Source organism: Macadamia integrifolia, chromosome 8 (assembly GCF_013358625.1).
Source record: "Macadamia integrifolia cultivar HAES 741 chromosome 8, SCU_Mint_v3, whole genome shotgun sequence".
In the NCBI taxonomy this organism is placed as follows: domain Eukaryota; kingdom Viridiplantae; phylum Streptophyta; class Magnoliopsida; order Proteales; family Proteaceae; genus Macadamia; species Macadamia integrifolia.
This window is the reverse complement of record NC_056564.1, coordinates 11908351-11934682: the sequence shown is the minus strand read 5'-3', so window position 1 is coordinate 11934682 and position 26332 is coordinate 11908351. Positions and strand designations below refer to the sequence as shown.

General features: G+C 37.8%; 3 protein-coding genes and 1 non-coding gene across 6 annotated transcripts; 2 read left to right on the top strand and 2 right to left on the bottom strand.

The window, feature by feature from the left end:
- The first annotated feature begins 301 nt into the window (after positions 1-301).
- Positions 302-3718, top strand: LOC122087479 (cell division cycle 20.5, cofactor of APC complex-like). Of its 2 annotated transcripts, XM_042656633.1 has the most exons (8): positions 302-635; positions 835-957; positions 1071-1259; positions 1981-2250; positions 2498-2600; positions 2681-2997; positions 3315-3476; positions 3584-3718. In XM_042656633.1, exons 1-8 carry the CDS (start codon positions 564-566, stop codon positions 3716-3718), a joined length of 1371 nt encoding a protein of 456 aa, XP_042512567.1. In that variant the 5' UTR covers positions 302-563. The 2 variants fall into 2 exon arrangements, with proteins under 2 accessions (XP_042512567.1, XP_042512566.1); XM_042656632.1 differs by lacking the exons at positions 3315-3476; positions 3584-3718 and having other exon boundaries at positions 1978-2250; positions 2681-3238.
- A 42-nt stretch (positions 3719-3760) lies between these two features.
- On the bottom strand, positions 3761-8044 carry LOC122087480. The gene is made up of 3 exons (XM_042656634.1): positions 7730-8044; positions 7379-7512; positions 3761-4397 (listed from the first exon to the last, which is right to left on the bottom strand). The coding sequence occupies exons 2-3, from the start codon at positions 7464-7466 to the stop codon at positions 3805-3807; spliced, it is 681 nt and encodes a 226-aa protein (XP_042512568.1). The 5' UTR covers positions 7467-7512; positions 7730-8044; the 3' UTR covers positions 3761-3804.
- A 5543-nt stretch (positions 8045-13587) lies between these two features.
- On the bottom strand, positions 13588-13784 carry LOC122087802. Its single transcript, XR_006142870.1, has one exon. It is a non-coding gene; the product is annotated as a U2 spliceosomal RNA (small nuclear RNA).
- Positions 13785-15633: 1849 nt separating this feature from the next.
- On the top strand, positions 15634-25543 carry LOC122087034 (10 kDa chaperonin 1, chloroplastic-like). Of its 2 annotated transcripts, XM_042656002.1 has the most exons (8): positions 15634-16013; positions 16101-16159; positions 16291-16341; positions 24306-24371; positions 24504-24551; positions 24705-24734; positions 24810-24891; positions 25282-25543. In XM_042656002.1, the coding sequence occupies exons 1-7, from the start codon at positions 15932-15934 to the stop codon at positions 24888-24890; spliced, it is 417 nt and encodes a 138-aa protein (XP_042511936.1). In that variant the 5' UTR covers positions 15634-15931; the 3' UTR covers position 24891; positions 25282-25543. The 2 variants fall into 2 exon arrangements, with proteins under 2 accessions (XP_042511936.1, XP_042511937.1); XM_042656003.1 differs by lacking the exon at positions 24810-24891 and having other exon boundaries at positions 15643-16013.
- Positions 25544-26332: the final 789 nt, after the last annotated feature.

Genomic DNA, 26332 nt, shown 5'->3' with positions numbered 1-26332 from the left:
AAAGTATGACAAGGGATTTTTCTCCCTATGCCCTACTTCCTACATGTGCAAGAAAATCAGCTCCATTTCGGGCTTATGGGTTTGATCGGATGGTCCATCCATTCAGGCGTGCCCTGTCATTCAAGCTATATTTAGTAACCAAAAAAAGAAAAGAAAAGAAAAGAAAATAGTACAAAAGACATAATAAGATGAAAAATAATGATCATAGGATGATTTTTTATATGTCTTTCACCTCAAATTCAAATTTTTTTTTCTTTTTTTTTTATCTTCTTTTCTTGGTTACCAAACATAGCCTGTGAAAGTTTTGAATTTCATTATAAGAACAAGATTTGAATTTCGACCGTTGCTTCCATTGTCGAGATGTTTGGGCAAAACAACCTAACGAACTCTAACCATTACCCAGGAACATTTGGCGGGGGAAAAACCACTCTACAATTACAAAACAATTCCGATAGTTCTTCACTTGTAGAGGTGTTTCGTTTTCAGATCCAAAGAAAGAGATCCGAATTTCAGTTAATTAGTGTGATCGGTGCCTGCCGATCAATCAAAGACTGACACACAACATGTGGAGATTAGAATCGGATTGGTATTCTCCAAAGCGACTCCTCAGTAATCCTGTCGAATACTACTTCCCGGTACCCTTCTTTTCTTCATTTCTGACGTTTCTTGGATTGAACATTGTTCTTGTGCAGATACTTCAGTTTCTGATCTTTCAATTCCAAATTTTCATTTTTCTTGAACCCTTATGTTTCTGGCTTTCCTTTTCATGCTCAGAGATCGACAGAGCAAAAAAAATAAAAAATCTTTCTCACTTTTTCATTTCTGGTTTGCAAGGGAGACCGGTTCATCCCGAATAGAAGTTTAATGGATATTGGTCATGCCCAAAGCTTATTGACAAGCAGGACAAAGGAATGCAGCGACCCAAAGCCTGATTCACCAGAGAATTTAGATTACAATGTTCGTTTAATCTTTCTTCACTACTTTCTTGAATTCTGGAGTTTTGGTTTCCTGCTATCTCAGCTTCCTAATTAGGTATAATCCCTTTTTGCCCTAACTTTCTTTACTCGTAGAATGAGTACAAAAGGAGAGTGGAGGAAATTCTGAATTTGGATTCTGAAGGAAGACCGTTCAGGATGTTGGTTTTCAGGGGGAGCCCTAAAACTTGCAGAAGATCATCTCGTCTTATTGAAGAGATGGAGCAAGACAGGGTGGAGAAAACAAACAATATTATTCAATCTCGGATCTCTCAGTTGCCCCAGGTACCCTCATCATCTTTATTGTCTTTCTTAATTCTAATTCTTTTTCTATTTTGCAAATTTTTAAGTTGTTATCTTGATGTCTTTCTGCATTCAATTTGAGAGATTTCTTATACTCTTTCCAGATTTTTAGGTTTAATTGCTTGACAGGATACTCTGTAATTGACAATAGTTTTTGGGATCACCATGTTGGTCCATGGTTAATGGGAGCATGTTTTGAAGTCAAAAGAAATCCTTTGGGTGCTACTCTGTCCCAGTTCTTTTTGTTTTTGTGTTTCAGACTTTACATTCTTAACGGCCGATTTGATAAATTTAGTGTGCATATTGGAGAGCAAAGATCTATGTAGCCGAACCCATTTAGCAGAGATTATCTTGAATTTCTGGGCTGTGCCTCTTTCCTCTTACTTTCACTTATAATCTTTCATATTTCGTCATTCATCTTTCTTTTTTCAGTAATTATATTTCATCCTTCATTTGTCATTGTTCAGTTTTCATTTCTCATCTCATGTCCTATCCATCTTTTCTCATCTCTTCTTCCCCAATTTTCTGTTTAGACCTCAGTTTTCTTACTGTGTTTTGTTTGATCCATGTAGCCGACCCCATTAAGTTGGGATAAGGCTAAGTTTGTTGTTGTTGTTGTATTGCTTCAATTTCAGTGAGAGGAAGCTGATTTAACTTTCCCCCTTCTTTTGGAACTTCAATTTCTTACATGTGGGAGTAGCAGTCCGAGGAAAAGATTTTGCATGCACCACTGCTTAAGGGGGACTACTACCTGAATATCCTGGATTGGGGGCATAACAATATTCTCGCTGTTGCCTTGGGCTCAGAAGTATACCTCTGGAATGCCAACAATGGCCACATACATAAACTGCAGCCAACAATTATTGAGGACCATTATCCTACAAGTGTAGCATGGTCTGAGGATGCAAACACAATGGCCATTGGACTCAGCAATTCTGAGCTTCAGCTCTGGGATGCTGAAACATTGCAAATGGTTAGCTGAATCCACCTTCCTCTTCTCTATTTGTTAGATGTCATTGTTTGCTTAATTTCTCCTTAGTAAGATTGTAAGAATGATCCCATCTGGGCTTAGAACTGTAAGAATGATCTCCTCAACTACCAACCGGTAGCCCCTTCCCATTCATTTGTTAGTCATTTAGTTGATTAGTTTCCCTGTTCCAACTGTATTTAAAAATATACTTTTCATTTTTTTCCCCCTTTTTATCTGTCGTTTTCAACAGATTCGTTCCCTAGAAGGTCATCAGAGCAGGGTGGGAAGCCTTTCTTGGAACAGAAACTGTCTGACATCAGGAGGCCATGACAGATCCATCATCAACCACGATGGTAATTACGATTGTACATATCACTTTGTATTTCTTCTTGTGCTTCAAAATTATCTTTGATCCCATGTTTGTCTTCGACAGTGAGAGTGAGAACCAGTTCAACTTCTTGTTTTCTGGTGCATACTGCAGAAGTGTGTGGTCTAAAATGGTCAAGGGAAAGCAATCTTTTGGCAAGTGGTGGCAATGACAATATCGTGTATATATGGGATGCTTCTAAAATGAAATCATCCAAATTCTTGTATAAGTTCACTGACCATCATGCAGCTGTTAAATCCCTTGCTTGGTGTCCATATCAGTTTAAGATACTAGCCTCTGGTGGTGGTTTACAAGATCGGTGCATCAAGCTATGGAATTTACAGACAGGGAAATGCATTAACAGTAGAGATACTTCATCACAGGCAAGTCATACTAGAAGTCATCTATTTTTATCATCATTTTATAAATGTCTGAGACAGCTATTAGCTGTTCAGTGGTGTTCATGCTGTCAATCGAGGAGTTCTAATTAAAGAGGAGCATCAGCTCCAAAATCATGTTTCTCGTAAGATACTAATTTTGTCCAGATGATTTATCCAGAATTTAATTGGAGTTGTTGCCCTGTTCCACTCAATTCTAGGAAAGAAGATCACGAGCATATGATTACTTCATTATGAAGGTTGTGGACCATCCAATTGTCCTTTGCCCATGGATGATCATTCCTTCATTTGTGTACTGACAGGTTTGTGGATTGGAGTGGAACAGGCATCGTAAGGAGATCTTGAGCGGGCATGGGTACAGTCTAACCCATCAGGAAAGCAATCTATGCCTATGGAAATACCCATCATTGTCAAAAGTTGGGGAGCTAAAGCGCCAAATATCCGAAGTCCTCTACCTCTCCCAGGTCTGCAAACTTTCATTTATTTTCTTTTTTAAATATACATGCCTGAAAACTCTGACAAAGTTTAGTGTATGTGAGTGATGACCTAAGTTTCTTATGGTCTAATGCAGAATCCAGATGGATCAACAGTGGTTTCAGCTGGGCTAGATGAGACACTTCGCTTTTGGAAAGTCTTTGGACCACCCAAGACCAACAGTTTGGATTTCGATAGTTTACTATCTCTGAAGAGACTCCATATAAGATGAATGAATTTGATTTGCTAGGCCGAGGCACTCATTTGAGCTCTCTGAGTGTGAAAAGGTATCTTTTACTCACTGTAAAGTTTTTGCTGTCATAGAAAAAGAGCACAGATATAACAGATAAATATTGTCAATATCACACTGACGATGGTGTTTAAGAAGGAATGGATCTTCTCGCCTCCACTGCATTGAATGCTTGTTCCACTGAAGCAACCTGTCTTCTGCTGGATGCCTCTTCCACCTCCTTCAAGAACAAATGTTGAATTTGTCTGTCCACTGCTAAATAAGACACTCCAAAAGAAAGGCCCTTTGTGGGTCCTCATCAAGCCTACTCCAACTTCAGTGTGTTCCTTACTTGTTACAACTGACAGGGTCTTCTTATCTCGAACAAGAATGTGAGAAAAGGCTTGTGATGGATCGAAATACTTAGATTGGCATCCTACTATGTGCCCTGATATGGTGTCAAAGGTAGGTAGCTCTACTCCACAGTTGGGTGCAAAGACCTCAGTGAAGTCATCTTCTGGAGGTTGACAGCTTACAGTGTTGTTACTAGTGCAGTTTCCTGAGCATTCCTCCACATATTGCAATGCCATGCACCCAAGACCAGCACTGTTTTTCAGTCTTGGAAGCTTTTGTGCTGTTCGGTTTCCATTAATGATATCAACAAGCTCATTTGCTGGGTTTCCTGTAAGAAAATAGCTATTAATGGACCATGGACAAATGAAGGTATAGGATAAAAAGGGTATAAATGGTTATAACTGGAAAATATTTGGAAAGGTAAAACTTGTTATATGGTATCAAGATGCAGTTATCATGAGACCCATGCAAACTAACACGTGTATTTGCAAATCCCAACCTCAATACATCATCTATCTCTGCCCTAGTATCTTCATAAGAGAAAAACTCTGCCCTAGATCTGTTGTCCACTGGCACCAACACAAAATAAAGGAGTCAGAGATAATAGGTATAAACCGTATAATGCTCTGAGATTATGGATCTTTAAGGTATGTGAATTTGCAAATCCCTACCTCACTAGTAACTACATCATCTATCTCTGCCCTAGTATCTTTAAAAAAGGAAAGACTCTGCCCTAGATTTGTTGTCCACTAGCATCAACACAAAATAAGAAAGAAGTAAAAGTGCAACTAGGGGTCGTGCGAAAAAATATCAACTGGGAAAAGTAATGAACATAAACTGGTACTTAGATATGCAGGTTTTTCCACTGGTTAAGATCAAAATTTCATATACAAACTTTCTGCATAAATACTATGATTTCAACTTTGCTTCATTGGACTGTACACTTATCTTCTGTCTGCAAGAACTGACTGAAAATGAGTTCCAAGCATCCTTGTTGGGAGAGTCTAAAGTTTTCCCACATCACCTCTAATGATAAGTATTTGAGATGTCTGATGTCCACTTAATAAGAAGGAATCTCCTATATTGACACTCATCTTTCTGAGGTTTTAATTTTAACTGCAACATCTGATTGACATTTTTATTGTATGGAATTTCTAAACTGATGTACGAGAAGATCAACCCTTGGAGTATATAAAACAATTTAGGAGAACAAAAGATAGGGGGTTAAGAAGAGGGATTTTTTTATGCGGTGGGAGAGCTTCTCACTCTTGACGGGAAGAACCCAAGTCAGATCTCTGAGGCAGAAACCCTTCTTCATAGGATGAACGGGTACAGGCTTCTGGACAAGAGACAGACAAGCTTGATTACATCTTGGTGCTGACTGTGGAGAACTTCCTTTTTATTTCCATCTCCAGACTCTGTGTTCAAGTCAAGCATGGCCAAATCAATCCACCATGCTAGAGTGCCCATCAGGAAGAGGCATATCCAGGTTGGAAGGTAGGTTGTCAACATCCCCCTCTTTCATGCCAAGGATGTTGCAGAAACACATGACTTCACTCACTGGTCCACTAGGAGGTGGAAACCAAGGAAGAGTGAAGTGCAAGACCATGAAGGCTGCTGCCAAGATAGCTGCTGGCAGGGATGAAGATGAAGAGCATGAGGATTGAACCTATGTTTAAACAATTTCTCGATCATAATAGAAATCTGTGTCTCTAGTTCGGTGTTTTCGATCTCACTTTTAGTTGTAGTTTGTGTTAGTTTGAGAACTCCCAAACTCTGGTTGTATGATATTATTTACGTCGAAAACTATTTTTAGGAATCATGAGTCTCTTTCAAGTGCTCAAAACTCTGTAGGTTCACATGTTCATTTTAGCAAGTTGCCCTTGACTATTGTTTTTAAAAATTTGTCCTCTGTGGAAAAAAAAAGCCGGGGGGGGTGGGAGGGGGGTTGTGACACACATGCAGTTACTTTCAATGATATGCCTCTTGTCTCCAGTTTGGCAAAAATACGAAGGAAAACAACCCTAAATTTTCTGTGAACAAAGACAAAACTGACGATAAATACTATCAATTGATCTTTATATAACCCAAAAAGCTCTAAATTTAATACCAAGGCAAAAAATGCATTGATGCTGTCATCTAATAAATTCCTTCAAAATGACTAGTACAAAAAAGAAAAGTTATTGTCTTTGCTGCATTAATCATGTGCCCATTATTTAGAGGAGGTCCTCATATACACAGTGAGCAACTCAGAACTTCACAGGAAACTTTACAAAGAAGTTTGATGGGACGAAAAATACAGATCATGTAAATAGGGGAGTGGAGATCACAGGCAGCACTCTTTATAATGAACTATACTACACATAATTAATAGAGGAAAGGACTGTTCTTTTAACGGGTCTTTCTTATGGATGGGGACTTAACCAGAATGATGACAAAAGTTATGAAAGATTTCTTTACCTAGAATAACACAAATTATACATTCAGAAGATCACCATGATTAGTTTGGAAAGCATGATATGAATTATTGTTTGACCGGTAACACCAAAAATTTCTTCATGGTGTTACAAGAGGCAAAATGACCTGTATCTGAGGCCAACATTGCCAAGATGGGTTCTGCTCTCAAGAGAACGGTCTGACATGTATTCTTCTACATTGCCACTTTCAGTCAAGCCTATATGCCATCAGATTTGGACTTAATGCCACACACAAGGAGTGAGTGGAAGAAAAAAAATATAAAGCTCCAATAACAGAGAAAGATCTAAGGGCCCGTTTGGTATCGTTTCTGTTCGAGAAAAGCCGTTTCGTGTCAAAAACGAAAATTTCAGTTTCTGTGTCAAAACACAGTTTTTAAACGAAAAAATGGTGTTTCAAAATTTCAGATTTTTATCAGGATTTTTTTTTTTTTTTTTTTTGTAAAATGGAACGAAACCGGGAAGACGGAACTCCATTTTGGAGTTCCGTCCAATCTCGTTTTTTCAGTTTTTTTTTTCACTTTTTGTTCCAAAAAAACAGAAACGGACCATAAGTGCACCAAACAGAAGATTCTGTTTTTTCGTTCCAATAGAACGAAAAAACTCCAGAAACATATTTTTAGAACGATACCAAACGGAACCTAATAGGTTTAACAAGGATAAACAAGCCAAGTGCAATAGATGAAGTGACTACAGTTTTGATCATAGAAGTAGAAAGAAGCTGTTGAAAAATAACTAGAATAAAAGGATCTCCAATCAGACACAAAAATCATAGGGAAAAATAAAGAAGGTTAACGCAGTTCAAATAAGTAGAATTAATGAGCTAGATAAGTACCATGATCATTGGCCAATGTCATTCCTACAAGCAGTTGGTTGCAAAGAATGAACCAAACGAGGTAACAGAGTCCCTTCCCCCTCTCCATGGCTACCACCAGCTGTTACCGAAAACTAGCTTTGTTTTTCAAAGATCTGAAAGAAAGGGAAGCAGTGAAATCACAAAAAACACCAAAATGTGGAAGTGGCTCCACCTTCAGCAGATGAGTTCCTTTTCCTTGTTCTTCCCCTTCTTCAACTTAAGTTTTGTTCAACTCACATAAGCTTGTGAACACCAAAGGACCTTTTTAAAGCACTTAAACAGATACCCATTAAGGAACAGAGAAAAGAGAGAAAGAAGAGTAGCAGAAACCTGAAAATTAGAAACTGGGTTTGTCCCGTTTCCTTCACTTTCCTTCTGAATGGGAAGATGGATTCTCCTTCTCCAGCCACATTTTAGTTCTTTACTGAATGAAACTCACTCTACTGGTTAAATGGTTTAAGCTCTGTGCAGAAACCAGAAAATAACTAAAATCGATTTACAAATGGGAAAAAGACCTGAAAATCTGTGGAAATCAGTTCTTATTGTTCAACGGACAAGGATTGAATATGTTGTATTCAAGGCTGGTTCGGTGCTAATGGGGAACTGATTGCATTTCTCCCGGAAAAGGAAGGAATACGACAATGATTGAATGTTGCAGGTTTGTGTACAAAAAGATAAGATTGGTCAGTGGTGGTGGTCCCAACTATCCGTTGTCTGAGCTGTGCTTTTGAAAGTTTAGTTTTCTTTTTGGTTTAGAAATGGAGCCAAATTTGAGACTTTTAGCTACTTTAGAACCCTAGACGGGCCCATCACCGCTCAGTAATGAAAAAGAAGCGGGAATAGTGGGAAAATTTAGGGAATCTAGGTTGTGCACTAGAATATTATGTGGGTCCCATCTCTCCTTGGTTTCCGAACTCCAATTGCTATGCTGATTCTTGCTTTGGATGGTGGAGCTAGGGTTGTCAATTCCAGATTCGGCCTGACCGTCTTCGATCGTTTAAAGCCCGAATTGGTTTGGTCTGATTTATAAATGTGTTGAACTTTAACCTTTGGTTTGATTATAATTGGTCATTCTTGGTGCAATAATGTTACTAGATAAGAACCCAATTGAATCCGATCGATTAAAAACCTAATTTTAAAGCCTATTTATAGCCCTCTCAAAGTATGCTTATGAAGCCTAACACGTATAAAGCTTATTTATAAATAGATCTTGATTCTTTCTTTAATCATGCAATTCTCCCTGCACGTGATACATATATATTTTCAAAATCAAATAGTTGTAAAATTTTTTTGAAATTAAATTTCATTTTAACCTCAAACTTCTACAATCGTTGAATTTTAAAAATATAAATATAATACACATAGAGAATTGTACAAGAATTGCATGATTAAGAATGGAAGAGGCCTCTTAGAACATGTAAAAAGCATTTTTATTAAGCCTAACACGTATGAAAAAGTAAAAACCCAACAAGTTAAAACCTATTTAAAACTCGATTATAACCTAACAGTTGGAGATTTACAGGGTCACGGGCAGAAATGAAATGCCTCAACTGGAACTATCAAGGCATTTGAAGACCCTTGATAGTTCGTTTCTTGAAGCAACTCTCCCGCACAATATGCCCAGATTTTATTTATTCATTTATTTATTTGATGGAGACAAAAGGGAAGAAGCAAAAAATTGAAGGATTATGTCAAAATTTACACATGCACTCGTTATTCATAGTGGATCCGATTGGTGCTTCAGGAGGGCTGGCTCTTTTATGGAAGAGTCACATACATTTGGAGATGCTCTCATCTGATAACAGAGTGGTGGATACAAAGGTTTCAATTAACAATGGTCCCCCGTTCTTTATGACATGTGTTTACGGGGATCCGGTTGTTTCTCAACGTCAAAGAGTATGGGATCGCTTGGTAACCATCAATACAGACAGGAATTCGGAGTGGGTTATGTTCGGAGATTTCAATTCTTACATCTCCTGGCATCAGAAGAAAGGGGAATATTCCAAATGATAGAGATATGCGCCCATTCCGTGATATGATGAATACATGTTGTCTTATGGATCTTGGATATCAAGGCCCAAAGTTTACTTGATACAACAATCGAAAAGGGAACTCTTCAATTCGAATCAGGCTGAACAGGGTTTTATCAAATCAGAGTTGTGAAGCAAACAGTTGGTTCAGATCATTTGACTTTAGTGGTTGACACTAAAGGTGGTAAGAGGGCATCGTCCTTTTCGCTTTGAATCCATGTGGTTTCACCACCCTGAATGCAAAACAGTGGCTTCTTCTGCATGGAACAAACCAGTGTTTGGCACACCATCCGATATTGTTTCTCAAAAGTTGAATTATTATTATCAATCAGCTTATAGGACTTGGAATAAAGAAGTGTCTGGAAATGTTCAATCAAAAATAAAAAGTATCTACGAATTAGAACAATTACATTTACTTCCTATGTCAGACCTATCCCATGACCTTATTGCAGACCTTACTACCAAGTTAGACTTTGAACTTGCCAATGAAGAAGAAATGTGACGTCAGAAGTCAAGACAATTATGGCTTACAGGGGGAGATAAGAATACAAGTTTCTTTCATGCTTCAACTATTCAGCGGCACCAAATGAATCATATCTTAAAGCTTAAGCGACCTTCAGGAGGTTGGACAGAATCAAATGAAGAAATTTACCAAGATATTTTGGATCATTTTAGTTCTGCCTTTTCATCGGAAGGAGTTGATGATGCTTCTCTCCGTCAAGTCCTTAGCTCTGTTGAACCTAAGATATACAGGGAAACAAATGATCTTTGCAAAGTCCCATCCATTGAAGAGGTTCGTGATGCCCTATTTTCTATGAGCCCCCTAAAGGCCTCAGGTCAAGAGGATTTTCCGCCAACTTTTTCCAAAAGTACTGGGATACTGTAAAGGATGACCTTTTCTCTCTTATTCTAAAATTTTTTTCAAACAGGTTATCTTCCAGCCTCCCTCAAGGCAACTCTAATTTGCTTGATTCCAAAGGTGCAAAAGCCAGTAGAGTATTCTGATTAATTTAGACCAATAGCTCTTTATGCAGTGATAGTGAAGATCATCACTATGATTTTGTCTAATCGACTAAAGAAAGTTCTAGATAATTTTAGTGCTCCTGCACAATCTGCTTTCATTCCTAACAGGTCCATTTCAGATAATATATTTATTGCTTATGAGATGTTTAACTACATCGGCAAAAGGAAGAAGGGACATAAGAAGTTGGTTGCAATGAAGCTCGATATGAAGAAGGCCTACGATCAGGTAGAATGGAATTTCATTGAAAAAATATTGCTTTGTTTTGGTTTCTGTAATCAATGGGTCCGTTTAGTGATGGTTAGCATCCGTTCAGTTAACTATAAGCTTTTAATCAATGGAGCAGCTTGAGGCTCTGTTGAGCCGTCAAGAGGAATTAGGCAAGGAGATTCGCTCTCTCTTGCCCTTTTCATTATTTGTTCTCAGGCTCTTAGTAGTTTTTTGGCGCAAACTAAGTCAAATGGTTCTATTAAGGAAGTTCGGCTTCGAAATCGTACTCAACCGGTAACCCATTTATTATTTGCTGATGATTTATTATTATTTTCAGAAGTTCATTTATCAGAAATGTTTGCTTTCAAGAATGCCCTTGATATCTACTGTCAAGCATCAGGTCAACCTATAAATCTTGCAAAATCCACTATGACATTTAGTCCGAATACACCTACTAAGCTGAAGAGATGGTTTTCCCGTATTATGAAAATTCCTTATGGGGTTGGTTCGAAAAAATATCTGGGATTTTCTACTCAATTTGGAGTCTCAAAAGCTAACCTATTTAGTGATACTTCAAAGAGAATTACGAAGAAGTTGGAAGGATGGAAGACAAACCTTTTATCTCATGCAGGTAAGGAGGTGATGGTCAAATCGGTTATCTTTTCAATGTCAAACTATGTTTGTTCTCACTTTAAGCTACCTACTTCTCATCATCAACATCTTTATAGAGCAGCATCAAATTTTTATTGGGGGGAAGCTAATGGAAAGCCAAAGATCCACTAGATCTCATGGAAGCGTTTATGTCGTTCAAAGGAGAAAGGAGATTTGGGGTTTAGAGACCCTTATCTTCACAAAAGGGCCCTTTTGTCAAAGGTGGCATGGCGCTTAGGGACTTAACCGAATCCTCTTTGGGCGAAGTTTCTTAAATCTATTTATTTTTCAAATAGTGATTTTTTCTCTGTTACCATTGGAAATAACCCGAATTGCGCATGGAGAAGCATTTTAGATGTGCGTGAGGTGTTGAAAATGGGTTTAAACTGGCGTATCAGTCAAGGAGATAGAATTGATATTTGACAACATCCATGGTTTTCCTCTCTTCCAGGTTACCGAGTTCACACTCTCCAATTTCCAAATTGTGAGTTTCAAAAAGTCTCTCAGCTTATTGATCATGACAATTGGGTTTGGAAACGAGATCTCCTTGAATTGCTTTTCAACCTTAATGAAATAACTGAGATTTAAAAAATCCAGCTTCCTTTGTTCCCGTGAGAAGATTTTCAAACTTGGACCACTTCTCGAAATGGGATTTTTTGGGTAAAATCAACTTACCACCTATTGTCCAATCTAAAAGCTGACAAAGATGTGCATGAAGCATTATCTACCTCTCCTAAACCTTGGCAGCAAGTTCCGGAACTGGTTTGGAAGCAAATTTGGAATTGCAACTCCCTCCCAAAAATAAAACCTTTTCTTTGGAGAGCTTGTGCTGATGGCCTTGCTTCTTCGACAAATCTCCGGCGAAGAGATATCTCAGTTGATCCCCATTGTGCACAATGTGGAAATATCTAAGAATCTACTTCCCATATTCTTTTGACTTGCCCTTTTTGCACGGTCGGTGTGGCTTGGTAAGTAGTTTGTCTCACAAAGCTTTGGAAGGTGATGAGGTTTTCCTTCATGACTGGATTGATGGCTAAAAAGTGTTTTCCACAAGAGGTAAGGATGCTAGCAAAGAGATGATATCCCTATGTTCATTTATCTGTTGGCAATTATGGTTAGCTCGAAATGACTTTCTATTTGAAAAGCAAGTATGGTCACCTTTGGAGGTCATTTGGTCAGTAGAAAAACATTTTAGGGAGTTTTATCAATTCAACTCCCGTCCTCATCGATCTGTTCCTATAGTTAGAGCCCCAGTAACTGTCTCTCTACCTCATCAATGGGATCTCCTGCCTGCAAATATCTATAAAATAAATTGTGGTGCAAGTCTCCCCTATGGGTCGATGCAAGGAGGTATATGTTTCATTTGTCGTGAATATCAAGGACGTCCTTAGTTTGCCATCTCTAATCTTGTTCAATTTCAAGAGGCTTTAGTGGGTGAAGTTTTGGCAATCCGCTCAGCTCTTTTGAAAGCTATTTCTAAAGATATTTCTCATATTATGCTAGAGAGTGGCAACAAAGACGTGGTGACTTTCCTGCAACATGGAATCTCATCAGCCTCTTTGACTATCAAGCCCATTTTAGAGGACATTTTGCATTTAAAATGCTCTTTTTGAATCTTGTATTTTTTTCTTTTATTCTTAGGGAGCTAAACTATCTTGTATTTTTTCTTTCATTCTTGGGGAACTAAACAGTTTAATTGATTCTCTAGCAAGGAGGGCTCTGTTTATAATGGATATAATAGTTTGGCCAATTTCCGATCTGTGGATCCAAAAACAATGTTTGGCATGCTTGTGTCTTTCCCGTTTAATTGATTCTCTAGCAAGGAGGGCTCTGTTTATAATGGGTATAATAGTTTGGCCAATTTCCGATCCGTGGATCCAAAAACAATGTTTGGCATGCTTGTGTCTTTCCCATTCTTCTGAATAAATCTATTTTTACTAAAAACACAAAATCTATTTAAAGAAAATATGCTATCCATTTAAAGCCGGTCTACGACCCGTTGCAACCTAGACCACTCGCATTGACACCCTAAAGGCCTAAAGTGGGGCCGGCAATAGTCAAACCACGCAATGTATGCTAATTCCTGATCGCTTCATCATATATATATTATATTTATTTATTTATTCTTGCCTGCCAATTATTTAAATGCATCTGGCAGATTGGACCCAACTGCCACATTACGTGCTATTGAACGTCCGATCAAAATATTAAGAGCTTTAAGAAAAGATTTGAACAAATATTAAGAGCTTTAAGAAAAGATTTGAACTATGTATTGATAGGGGTGCGCCAAGCCCGTGCAGTAGTGCAACGCATGGGCGACACACGAGGACCCCAATAGCAAGCTACTGTAATGGGCCCTCGCCCCAAGAAAAATTAATTTAATATCATGTGGACCGATGACCCACGTATCAGATATTAAACTGATAAGAACAGATACTACACTTGATCTTAGCCAAAAGGCCGAGAAAGGTATGCTTTGTCAAATGTGTCTGTTTTCTTTTATATCTTGTGTCTCTTTAGATTCTTTTCTTTTCTTCCGATGTGGGACTAAAGCTGAAGTAGAGAATCCTAAAAACAATGCATATTACATGAAGGGTTGAAATCTTGATTTTTTAATTCTAAAAGTAACTGAAGGTTTTATTGAGAATCACAAGCACATTCAATTCTTACCCGAGAGAGAGAGAGAGAGAGAGAGAGAGAGAGAGAGAGAACCATATACTAATTAGTAAATAGGTGAGAGAGAGAACCACATACTAATTAGTAAATGGGCTATACTTGAAAGTTGTTGTCAAGCTTCAATATCTACCACAAGGCATATCAAGTTGAACCCAATTGTTGTAAGCAAAGGTCTAAGGTCCCTAGTGAAGTTAAATGTATGTTAAACGTAAAGCTTAAACGATTAATTGGAAAAATGATTTACATTGTATAGTGTGGCCTCAGAAATAGAAAATGATATCTTTATTGATGTTTCTTCATTAGCTGTCAATTATTGTCACACACGCTTAGGAGCCGCACTTCTCCATAGGAAACACTTCCCCATGAATAATATAGTATCAATAAATGTTTAGTAAATGTAGTATTAATAATTATGTAATATGTAATTAGATCATGAATACATACTTTGGAGATACAATTAAAAGTGAAATTAAAGAAATAGTAAACATATGCCCCTAAGGGATAATTTTGATATTTAAAAAGCCAAGAGAAGGGTAAAAGGAGAAGTGAACATTTGTTTAGGGGGGGAATAAAAAAGGATGTAATTCGTAAAGGAGTTTGGGCAAATATAGATTAAGTTTAGGGGAGTTTTGGATAATGCTATGATTATAGGAGAGATGAGTTGTTATTGTCACTTGCTGGATCAAGATGTCAACAAAGCAAAATTCTTATTACCAAATGATGTAACCCTCACAATTGTCAGGGTGGATCAGAAAGGAAGTATCTTAAAATGGATTAAGTATAAGGGGAGTTTGGATAACTATGGTTACAAGCAGAATGAGTCCTTAGTGTCACTCACTAGATCAAGATTAATTTCGATTGAGCAAAATTTTGTTAAACAAACGACATAACCCTTACAATCTATTGAATACTTTTGGTCAGAATTTACCTGGTTTATAACCTTAATTTTTTGACCCAAAGATTTTTTAAACATAAAAATATCCTCCTTGAAGAGAGAGAGACGTTATCTTTTCAACAACTTTTTTTATCCTTGTGCTAGGTGATTTTTATTTTTTATTTTTTTGGACCATTATGTATCATGGAATGTTCATCTTTTGATTGTGTTTCATTCTGTTGTTTGAAACATGGGATTAAGTGATTAAATATTAAATACGAATCAATTCCAATTAAAATTGACCCTCATTTTAATAAATGTGAATTCCTAAACTTATTTAAAAATCAATCATGAATGCACTATGATACTTATTTTGATGTATTCTTCTATTTTCTTGATAAAATAATAAAAAATAAATGAAATCCAATAATACTATTGTTCTGTACCATTATGAAAGAAGATCAGGGTAATATATGCACTTTTCGGCAATGAAAAAATTTACTCTACTATCATTTGCATTTTGCATTTTAATGTAAGTGGTGGGCCGATTCGGCCTAACCTTATCGAGAAGAGATTCACATAGAGACTATTGCTATTCGGGAATATATATCTATGTTAACGAGCAATTTTTATTTTTATTTTTTACAGTTAGATTTAGTATCAACAAAAGTTTGAATAAAATAAAATAAAATAAAATAAAATAAAATCAAAGAGCAAAACTAATCCAGGGGGTATTTGCCTCACTTGTAAGTTGTAGCAAACAGACCCAATATGGATGAGTGGGAGTAGTGCAGGACTAGCAGAGAGGGCCAGCTAATAGAGCCCAACTGCAAAAGGAGAGACCTGGACTCTCTCCGAACTGTCTACAAAACCGGTAAACTAACGGTCCAAACCCCTCCGCCTCGATATCTTCACTGTAATCGACGAACTTCCGCCGCTATTTAAATGGCGATCGATACCTGATTTGCAGAACTATCCAGCTGGGCTTTGTTATTTGAGTCCGACTACCTATCCATTTAGTGTCTTCACAGCTTTTCCTCTTTTCTCTGTGTCTCTCTTCTACCTTATCCATGGCTTTTGCATTTATTACAGTAGCGAAACCTTTCTCTTCCAACAAAGCAATTCCTTCTTTCTCCAATCAGAGATCACCAGGTCTGTACTCTCTAATGCTTCACCTACTTTTAATGACTTGTTTTTCTTTTTCTTTTCTTCTAATTTTGGTATATGATTTGTTGGTAGGTTTGCGGAAGAGTGCTTTGAGAATTAATGCAGTGACCACGAAATGGGAACCTACAAAGGTCCGTTTTTTCCTCCTGCTTGAAAGTCTAAATTTTATTTTTATTTTCCTTCACAAGTTTCTTTTTGAATTTCGAGTTTTATGCTTCTTTTTTGCTGGAATTCATGGGCTTTCTGCTCCTTTCTCTTTCAGGTTGTTCCACAAGCAGATAGAGTCTTGATTCGTCTAGAGGTGTTGCCCGAGGTATATAGCTTTTGTTGTTGTTCTTGGTTATCTCTTTTTGGGTATCTGGTATCTAATAATTTCGTCCAATACGCGTTTAATTTATTTATTTCTTAAGATAACCTCTCAGGTCAGTTCTTCTCAAAGTGAATTTCTTAAATGTAGTGATGAGATTCGTCAGTGTTCCTCTACCTATTTTTTAGTTTAGGGATGTAAAGCCCACGGTTACAGTATGGTCTAAAGCTCTCGGCCTGAGGGAGCTCAGGTCTTTGCTGGACTCGTGACAAGTGGTTGTTAAATAATTTTGAACAAACAGACCAGCTAAGTTGGTGATATAACTTGGCTTCTATTTTGTAATATAAATCATATAGCATAGTAATGTTTTGATTCAGGCTTTAGTCATGAATCATATTTCTTGATTGTTAAGTGTTTATAGTGTAGTGAAAGCTCCATTTTGTAGCAGAAATCACCTGGTTGTAACGAAAATTGCCTGCTAAGTATGGGTCATTGTTGCACGAGAAATAGAACACAAAATATGCACATCAAAAGAAATAGGAGGATTTTATGTGGTTTGGCTTTTAGCCACATCCATTGGTGATGATGACGTAAAAGTTCTACTAACAACAATGGAGAATAAAAGAGAATTGTGGAACACTCTTACTAACCCAAAACTCCCCTATACATCAAATGAACTCTTTCGATTTCTCGAGAAATATTACAAGATATTTAAGAAAGTTTTCTTTTGTCACTTATTGTCCTATCCCTCTCCTTTACATCGAAGATCTTGGATGAATAGTGATCTATGAATAGTGCCATGTAGGTTTCCCTTGTTGACTTGGCACGCACAACTCACAACTCACAACTCACAATTCACAACTCACAACTCACAACTCTCCTCTATCTTCCTTAAATGTTTCTAGCATTACCTTTGTCATCTTCTGTTGGCCTGTTGGACACATACACTATTGACACCATTTTGTTCTTGCTCGCATTTGAATTTGGTGCCTTTATTCATGCACATTAATGCATGATTGTACGCATTTGATTTCGGTGCCTAATTTATGCACTTTCCATATGAAATTCAAGGCATACAATAAATTTTATTATCATTATTGTCCACTGTGGCTTGAATTTTTCCAAGCTCAAAAAAAATTCTTTTCTCACCATCTTCAACTATGGACATAGGCTAAAGCATGAACCGTGTAAAATCCTCCTGTAGACCCGTACTTAGTAGGCAATTTCCATTACAACCTGGAAGGATAAAACCTCTAATAGTTCTGCACAACGGTTCACCGGTTGAAGGGTACACTGGATGTAATCCACTCAGACCCTAGGGTCCTACTCATGTTGCATCAAAGGGTAGAATCAAAATCTCTTGGCCTTTATCGATAACTTTTCGAGAAAGGCTTGAGTGTATTTCTTATCACACAAAAATGATGTCTTTGTCAACTTCAAGCGATGGAAGGCATTGATCAAGAAGTTGACTGGGAAGAAAATCAAGTGCCTGAGAAGTGAGAACCGATAACAATATGGAATTTTTTGAAAACGAGTTTAACAAGTTCTGAAAAAAATGAATGCATAGTTAGACACCACACGGTTGTAAAAACACCTAAACAGAGTGGAATTACAGAACAAATGAACAAAACTCTCTTGCAGAGGGAAGGTTGCATGCTCCCCAATGCTGGTCTCTCAGATTTTTGGGCTGAAGCAGTCAACACTGCTTGTTATTTAGTAAATAAGTTTCCATCAATTGCTATTGAGTGCAAGACTCCTGGAGAAATATGTTTGTTACTCATGCTGATTACTCTATTTTGGGAGTGTTTGGTTGTCCTGCATATGCTTATGTTAAAAGGGCTACAAAATGCAATTACCTGGGCTATGCATAAGGTGTGAAAAGATACAAATTATGGTGCTCCAAGTCAGATGGGGTTTTTATCAGTTGAGATGTGAAATTTGATGAGTCTGTGATGCTACTTCAGCAAAAGGAGAAGTCAATTGATACAGGAAACGATCACTGCGAGTAAAATGGTGGAGTTGGAAGTTGAAACTCCAGTTGATCTACAAGCGTCCAGGAGGTGCAGGAAGTTGATACTGGTATGTAGATTGGTTGCTTCTGCATTGATTGTAGTTGAGAACGTTGATGGTCAAGAGCCTTTCATGTATCAGAGGCTGTTACAGACTCACAGGCATGCTTCGAGGGATCTGTATCGGATCACCAGATTTGTACAGTTCAAATCAGTATGGACCAAGGGTTAAAAGGTATCAAAAAAATGTTTTCATTGAAAACCAGTGGCAAATCTGTCTGATATTGGCCGCTCCGGATCAGTATGGACCAGGATCGATCTCATCCTCAATAACAATTCCTAAAACCGTGGTCACAGCCTCACAGGTTCTGAGTATGCCCAATGGACTATTGCAATGACTAAAGAGATTGAATCTCTTCACAAGAATCATGCTTAGAATGAATACGATTAGAGTGAATGCAATAATTTTGTGTATCACAGGAAGCGCTCTTAATTGGTTCATTTGTATATTTTTTGTTGTATGTTGATGGCATGTTGATTTCTTCCATACTTAGAAATTAAGAGGTTGAAGACTTAGCTGAGTAGTGAGTTTGAGATGAAAGACTTGAGAAAAACCATGAAAATTTGGGTACGGAGATTTACAGAGACCGACAAGTCGGCAGATTGCTTGTCTCACAAAAATTACATTGAGAATGTGCTTGAGCATTGGGTATGCAAAGGCTGAAACCTGCAAGTACCCTGTTTGTTTCTCATTTGTTAATGTGGTTAGCAGTATAATGTACCATAATGTGCACTCATCCAGACATTTCATATGCTGTCAGTAGATATATAGTATATCCTGGCAAGGTTCATTGGCAAGTAGTGATATGGATATTGCGCTACTTGGAGGGCACTACAAGTGTTGGCGTGATATATTACGTGAACAATGTTCTTACTGGAAGTGTTGTTGGTTAGGTTGATTTTAATTATGTTGCGATTTGGACAGAAGAAATATCTGATAAGTTATCTGGTTGTGTCATTTGCTAGAAGGCAACATTACAATCTATAGTTGCCTTGTATTCTATAGGTAGTTGCCTTGTATACTATAGAAGCTGAATACATGGTGTAACAGAGGCAATGAAGGAAGCTTTATGGCTAGGAGGTTTGGTTGGTGATTTAGGCTTACACAGGATCATAATGTTGTGTATTACAACAGTCAGTGACATACATCTGATTTTTAATCAGATGTACCATTAGGGGACTAAGCACGTTGATGTCAGAGTTCACTTGATTTGAGATATAATCTCTTAGGCTATGTTTGGTGGCCAAGAGAATAAAAGAAAAGAAAAATGAATCTAGAAAAGAAAGGAATAGAAAAGGGAAGAAAAGAGAAAAAAAAATGAAATGGTGAGAAAATAGAAAAAAGTATGCATGTTTGGTTACCATTAGAAGAGAAGAAAAGAAAAGAAAAGAAAAGAAAAGTTAATATATTTTCTCATGATTTCTTGTGTTTTTGGCAAGATCTTTTTTTGGGAGAAAAAGAAAACTTCACAATTCCCAAGGGGAGTTTTAAAATTCAAAAACTGAATCTTCTCTTGGATGAGGACATACCAAGCACAAAGAGAGATTTTTAACCATGAAAAAAGTACAAAATTGTACTTTTTTCTTTTCTTTTCTTTTCTTCTATTGGCTACCAAACATAGCCTTAGGGCCAGTTTGTTTGATGGAAAAAAAATTGGGATAGTAAAAATGGGTGGGAAAAGTGGGGAATATTTCGCAAAATACCAAAATCGGTGTTTGTTTGGATGCCCGGGGTGGGAGAATGGAGAGACAACCATCCATAAAAAAGGTGGTTGTCGGCTTACATGGCAACAGATTTTTCCCACCCTTTTCGGTAGGAGGGTAAACTGATCAGCTCATAGGTGAAATCCTCCGCCACTGTGTGAGAGAGAGTTGGAGACGATCTGAAAGGTCGTTGCGCCGGCAAATTGGAATCGCTAAATACCCCAAGAAGGTGATTCGCAAAGACTCAGCGAAGCAGATTGCAAAGAACTCCCGTGTGAAGGCTTTCATCAAGTTCTTGAGATGCCAAGGGCATGGCTGGAGATGTCCACCGGGCTTTGCGTACCATTGTGCAAGAACAGGTACAGAGTAATCTTTTACTTCAAATCTCTCACCCCTCTCTGATTAAATTCATCCAGCAGGAGCTAATGACTCTTCCAGACAGTGGAAGAGAAAGGACAGGAGAAAAATAGGTGATCAGCATCTTTAGTGCCATTCCAGGAAAGACAGCAACAATGGGGAACCTGAACCTGAACCTAGTAAACTAGCTGGTCTGACTGCTTTTGCCCATGGCTGGGCTTGGTTATGTTGGTGAGGTCCTCTTGCCTTTTCCCACTGTGTTTTTGTTGCTCCCTAATGTTTGATGGGTTATTAAATCAAATGGAAAGAGAATGCCATTCTTAAATGCAGGGTAGTATCTTTGAACAGGGTTGACAGTTGACTCATTAGGACTACTCAATGGTGACAAAGACTCATCAAGGGATGGCATAATCCCAGAATCTCACTCCACTGCCAATGTCTAACTCAACAGTGGGATATCTTAACTGGCTAAATTTGGTTATGTCCAGGATAAACAAGTGACCATCTTATTTAAATCTTAATAGTTGACAACCCTGCTATGGGTTGACCCCATACCTCATGTTTCCCAAAGCAAAAACTCTCCACTCTCATAAATGCAAAAGAGGGAGCTGAAATAGTAACTACCTCATACCAACAATAATTAGGAATGCAGAGACAAGTGAAGCTATGAGTTTAATGCCAAGATCCTTAAATAATGACAAAGGTGCTCTCTCTTCTGTTTCATTAATTAATTTTTATTACTGGTTGCTTGATATATGGAGTTTAGAAATAGAGGTTTTACCTACGCACATCTGAATCTGATTTCTCAGGATTCAGATTACTAGCTTCTTTAAAGCGGAGTGCATTGAGCATTTTATGCAATTTTGCTTCTGAAAACATCTTCTTTATTGGAAACCGATTCAGAAATCATGCTTGAGGAATGATTTTCCTTCACACAGCATATTCAACCTAGAAACTTGGAGGTGGAAACTGCTAATATCTTTAACCGAAGTTGTGACTCAGGATTTGAGAGTTGAGACCATAGAATCTGGAGTTCTTCTGATGGTGTTGACTAGATAGATGGATGTTCAGGCTCACCTTATTTGTTTTGGTTTGATAATTATATCTGTTGAATAATATAGGTTTTCCCAGTTACACTAACATCAGCTAAATAGGTGGTAAGAAAAATTTCACTCCCATCAGATGCAAGATCTGGTAATCACAGCCCCTTGTACTAATTTGTGAAGTTAAAAACAGAAGAAGAAGAACCTTGTAAATATGTGAATAATGCAAGCGTAAAACAAATTTTGGGTGTCCTCGAGGTAGCAACATGACCTTGTTGGGCAGCAACCAAAGTTAGAGGCTCACTTGTTTAACTTGGTCAAATTGGACATCAGTATTTGAATCCTACATATTGTTGCATATGTGTAATCTGAGATCTTTGAATTTTCTGGTTAGGCATGCTTTTCTGGAGCCATTGTTGTTGTGATATTTTCAGGCAGAGGTATCATTTGACATAGCTTGCCTATGTAATTGGTGGTTTCTTTACTTCTTATTGTTGTTCTCCTGGTCTTGAGAAAGACATTTATTGGAAGAGTGGGTTCAGTTAAATCTATATTCAAGGTGATGATGCACATTATGGATTTAGGCTAAGATGATTGAACCTGACTTTCCATGTTCTTTGGATCTGAAAAAGTAATATTAGAATATGGTCTATATAGAGGTGTATTAAATAGGTCAAATATTTACAACCATAAGACTCAATTATTTTCTATTCTCCGTTGAACCTGCCGGATGCAACGTCCCACTTCCTTTGCACAACATGTATACATAGATTCTATTGTAGATCTTCCTCATTCAATGCATGGAGAGGTGCCAAAGAAGGTATTACAATCCTCCAGACTGTCTTACCAAATTATGACCATTAATGGCCAAAAAATTGACCAGTCAACAGTGAACTTCCCTTGCTATTCAGTAGTTTGTTGAGGAGCTTTCTCCCTTTCCATAGGATTTCGCATAAACACCGGGTTTTCTTCGCTAGACAAGAGAGCTTATTTGCTGATCAAATAGTTGGACAACTTCACTTTTTGGGCCTTTGAATATGAATTTAGAGAAGGTGGGTTTTACATGCCCCTCGCAGTCTTTCTCTTCTCTCTCCTCATTTAATGAGGGGTTCCCATATACAAATTGACTTCCACTGAAATTCTTCTCCTCCCGGTGTTTATGATGCCAATATAAGGGGACAACATGTGAATCCCTCTCCCTTAATGTTATATTGAAGTTGTATAAGAATTTCTTTTGATCAGCACAGAGAGAAATTGTAATTCTAAATGTGTATTACTGAGGTTTGAGTTGTAGACCTGTAAAAAACTAACACCCGAATCATTTACTGTACCCTACATAGTATCTACATTTTCAACTCTTATTTAGTTTTACCTGAACATCTTGGACCTCCTGGACCATTCAGACTGAATAGTTTAATTGTTTCCTCCTGAGGTCTAGGATCTGATCTTTGATGGAATGAGGTTTCTGATTGAAAGGGTGGTTGCTTTGGAGATACTTTTTCATTCTATCATATGGTATTATTGGGAAGGACTAGGCGAATTTCTGTGGATTGTTTTTGTCTAGACCTTTCCCCTCAAGGATAGGATTGAAATGTGGCATGCTACCAAGCATATGCTCTTAAAGATTTAATAGTGCTACTGGATTAGCATTTTGAGAGATCTGAGTGTGGTAGCTGGATCTTCCCTTTCCAAACTAAGATTGTTCCACACCTTCCTAAGGATTGGGAATATTAAGCCCAAATGTGGATTGGTGTTTGGTTGTGAACCTAAGTCTGGGATATGTGGGCTGCTTTCAGACTAATGCAATAACTTTTGGATCTGATCTTTAAGAACCCAGCAATCTTCTATCAGATGACTAATAACCGATGGAATTAGCACTATTTGGGATCTCCTACTCATCCCACCTTACGTCTGGTCTCTTGGGTTCGGGAAGCTCGATCAACCCTTGCTCTAATAAAGATGTGAAGAAATATTTATGTCAGATAGTTACAAGTGAGATGGATGTGTAACTAACCTCTAAAACTAAGCCAAGGCCCGCCGATTGAAGGGTAACAGAAGGTAACCGGTTAGTGAGCGGTGTCAGTAGGCGAAGCAGTGTTTTTGTCTGCTTAGTTTCTTTGCAACTCAGGTGCCTTTGTTGGCTTAGAAACAATCCCCTCCTTTTCTTACTCCTACAAGTCCAACCACTGATTCAACTGTTCCTCTCATTCATTCATAGGCTCCTCCCATTCATGAGTTCATTCAGTTCCTCAAGCAAGTCAGTTCATTTAGTTCCTCCACTTGATCGTCAAAGGCATTGTTCCTCCACCCAAAGGTATCTCACTTCAGGCATTAAAGTTTTGAGCTAGATAAAACTGTGGTTAAAGGTGATCTGAACAATTATTGAACCAGAAGAAAGGAGGTACCACACGCTGGGGCCTTTGCTTTTATTCATAGGAATGAACTTTCCTGTGGGTTTGCCTTTGCATTTGTCTTGTTCCTGTTAACATTTTTTTGGGTGCAACTTGGCTGCCTGGGTTGGGAAATTGATGAATTCTTATCCAAAGTGAGCCCAAGCCTGGCCAAGCTGAGCCTGATTTGGTCCAATTTGCCCGGATTGCACCCTGCTTTGTTTTTTAATGTTCTTTTTGTATCCACACCTCACTCTTTGAACTTTTCAAAGAAAGTTTTCTAGTATTGAATAGAGGAAAAAGAAAATTCTTTCGAAGTTGTAATCAATTATTATGATTTAATTGATATTTAATCCTTTGCCTTTATTATCCCTGTAACTTCATGTTAATTGTCTAAAACTGGACAGAAATCGGCTGGTGGAGTGTTATTGCCTAAATCAGCTGTTAAGTTTGAGCGCTACCTGATGGGTGAGGTGAGATGCAAATACATGCATACATCCAACCACCCCCCCCTCCCTAAAGAGGGAAGAAAAACCCCTAGGGAGAAAGTAATCATGTCAATGGATCCCTAGGACCTTTAATCAACATTAACTTCTTTTTTATAGGTATTGTCTGTTGGTTCTGAAGTGAGCACTGTCGAGGCTGGAAAGAAGGTAAATAATCGAACAGCCAAGTGACTCAGGACATCTTACAAAAGCATTCCCAATTTTGGCTGTTGATTAACTAGTGATCAGAAATTAATAGAATTATTAAAAGAAGCACTTCATGTGTTTTTAATCTAATAAGATGGTACTTCATTTTGGCAGGTTCTTCTATCGGATATTAATGCATATGAGGTGAGCAGTGTTATCATGCATATTAGAACGGTATCTATGGTACTTGAATAGCAAAATTCTGTGATTTATATGCAGGGTATGGGACCCAAGAAATATAGGGACTCACCCGTCTTGATGTCCTCCTGTTGTATGGCTATGTCCTTTGAAATTACATAATGTAAGTGCTTTAGGGTCCATATAAAGTACAATTTGTGCATAGGTACTTGTCCAATTGGTCCTCTTGTTTAATGAACCTATCCAAATGCAACAGATTTGAAATATTGGGTAGTCCTTGTAAGCATTGACTTTAGGAACCAAAGTGTATGTTACTGATAGTGTGTGCAAAGCCCAATTTCTTTGATTCTAGTAGAACCTTGGGCATGATAACTTTGTCTAGATTGTGTTCCAATTACCTAGTTGGAAACATAAACCATCCCAAGTGCAATTCCCAGAATTAGCGGCAAACAAATTTGATCATGAACTAGGCATGCCTATTTGATTTATGTTTGCACACCATAGTTTCACATTCTCATGTCTTGAGGTTTTATTTTTCATCCATGGTACCCAGGTGGATTTGGGAACAGATGCAAAGCATTGCTTTTGTCGAGAAGGTGAACTGCTGGCCATGGTTTACTAGGATAAAGAATTCTTGAGGATTTTTCACAAGCATAGCTGTTCCCCCTTCATGGAGGATGGGTTTTTGTAGACTAATCTCTCAAACTGTGCAAACATTAAATTTTGGATTTTTTCTTTTGGGAATTTTAGCTTCTATCTTGTGTCTTATCCTCTAGCATAGCATATCATATTGCAGAACCTTGCTTTACTTCTAATATTTTTTTTTGGATGACCAAAAGAAAGAACTAATATTAAATATGAACAGAGTTATTTACCTACAAAAAGGATGATCCATTAACAATAGCTTTATAGGTCAAGCCTTTAAAAAAAAATAAAAGACATGGATGAGAGAACTTCGACCCTGAGGGTGGTCCCCCTTTCTCGAGTAAAAGCGAATAGAATTTGAACACGCCACGTTTTACTTGGAAGGATCGAACCATAGGAACAAATCTACAGGGCTATCACCTTTCTTTGGCCAGATCTTCCAACCTTTTCACAATTCACTGGCAGGTTTAACAGTTGAAAGATCCAAAAAAGTGGAAAAAAAGGACCAAGGCTGTGTATAAGTTCAGGTGGCATCTTGGCTGGGCTTTGAGTATCCGTCCAAATCATCGTAATATGCCATCCCATATCCAAAGCTTTCCGTAGGCCTGCAGCAAATCTCTGGCCAACACTTTGAATCCCTGACTTGCCAGCATATAGTTGCATGCCACCAAAACAAATTGTCCTTGTAACAAAATGCCACAAGTCTATCTAAGATTTTCTCAAGGGGTAAGTTAGAAAATACTGCACAAATTAAGATAGGATAAGGTAAAGTGGGTAGTGGAGAAAATTGCTGATTTAGATCAATCTCATCTGGAATATAAATAGTAGCAGTATTAGTCCAATGAGAGTCAGCAATATTTAAATCAGAGATCCATTGGTTAATGGTTTTAGCACTGAAGATACTAATGAAATGGCCATTCAACCTTGCGGTGGATCATTTTGAGTTTTTTTTTTTTTTT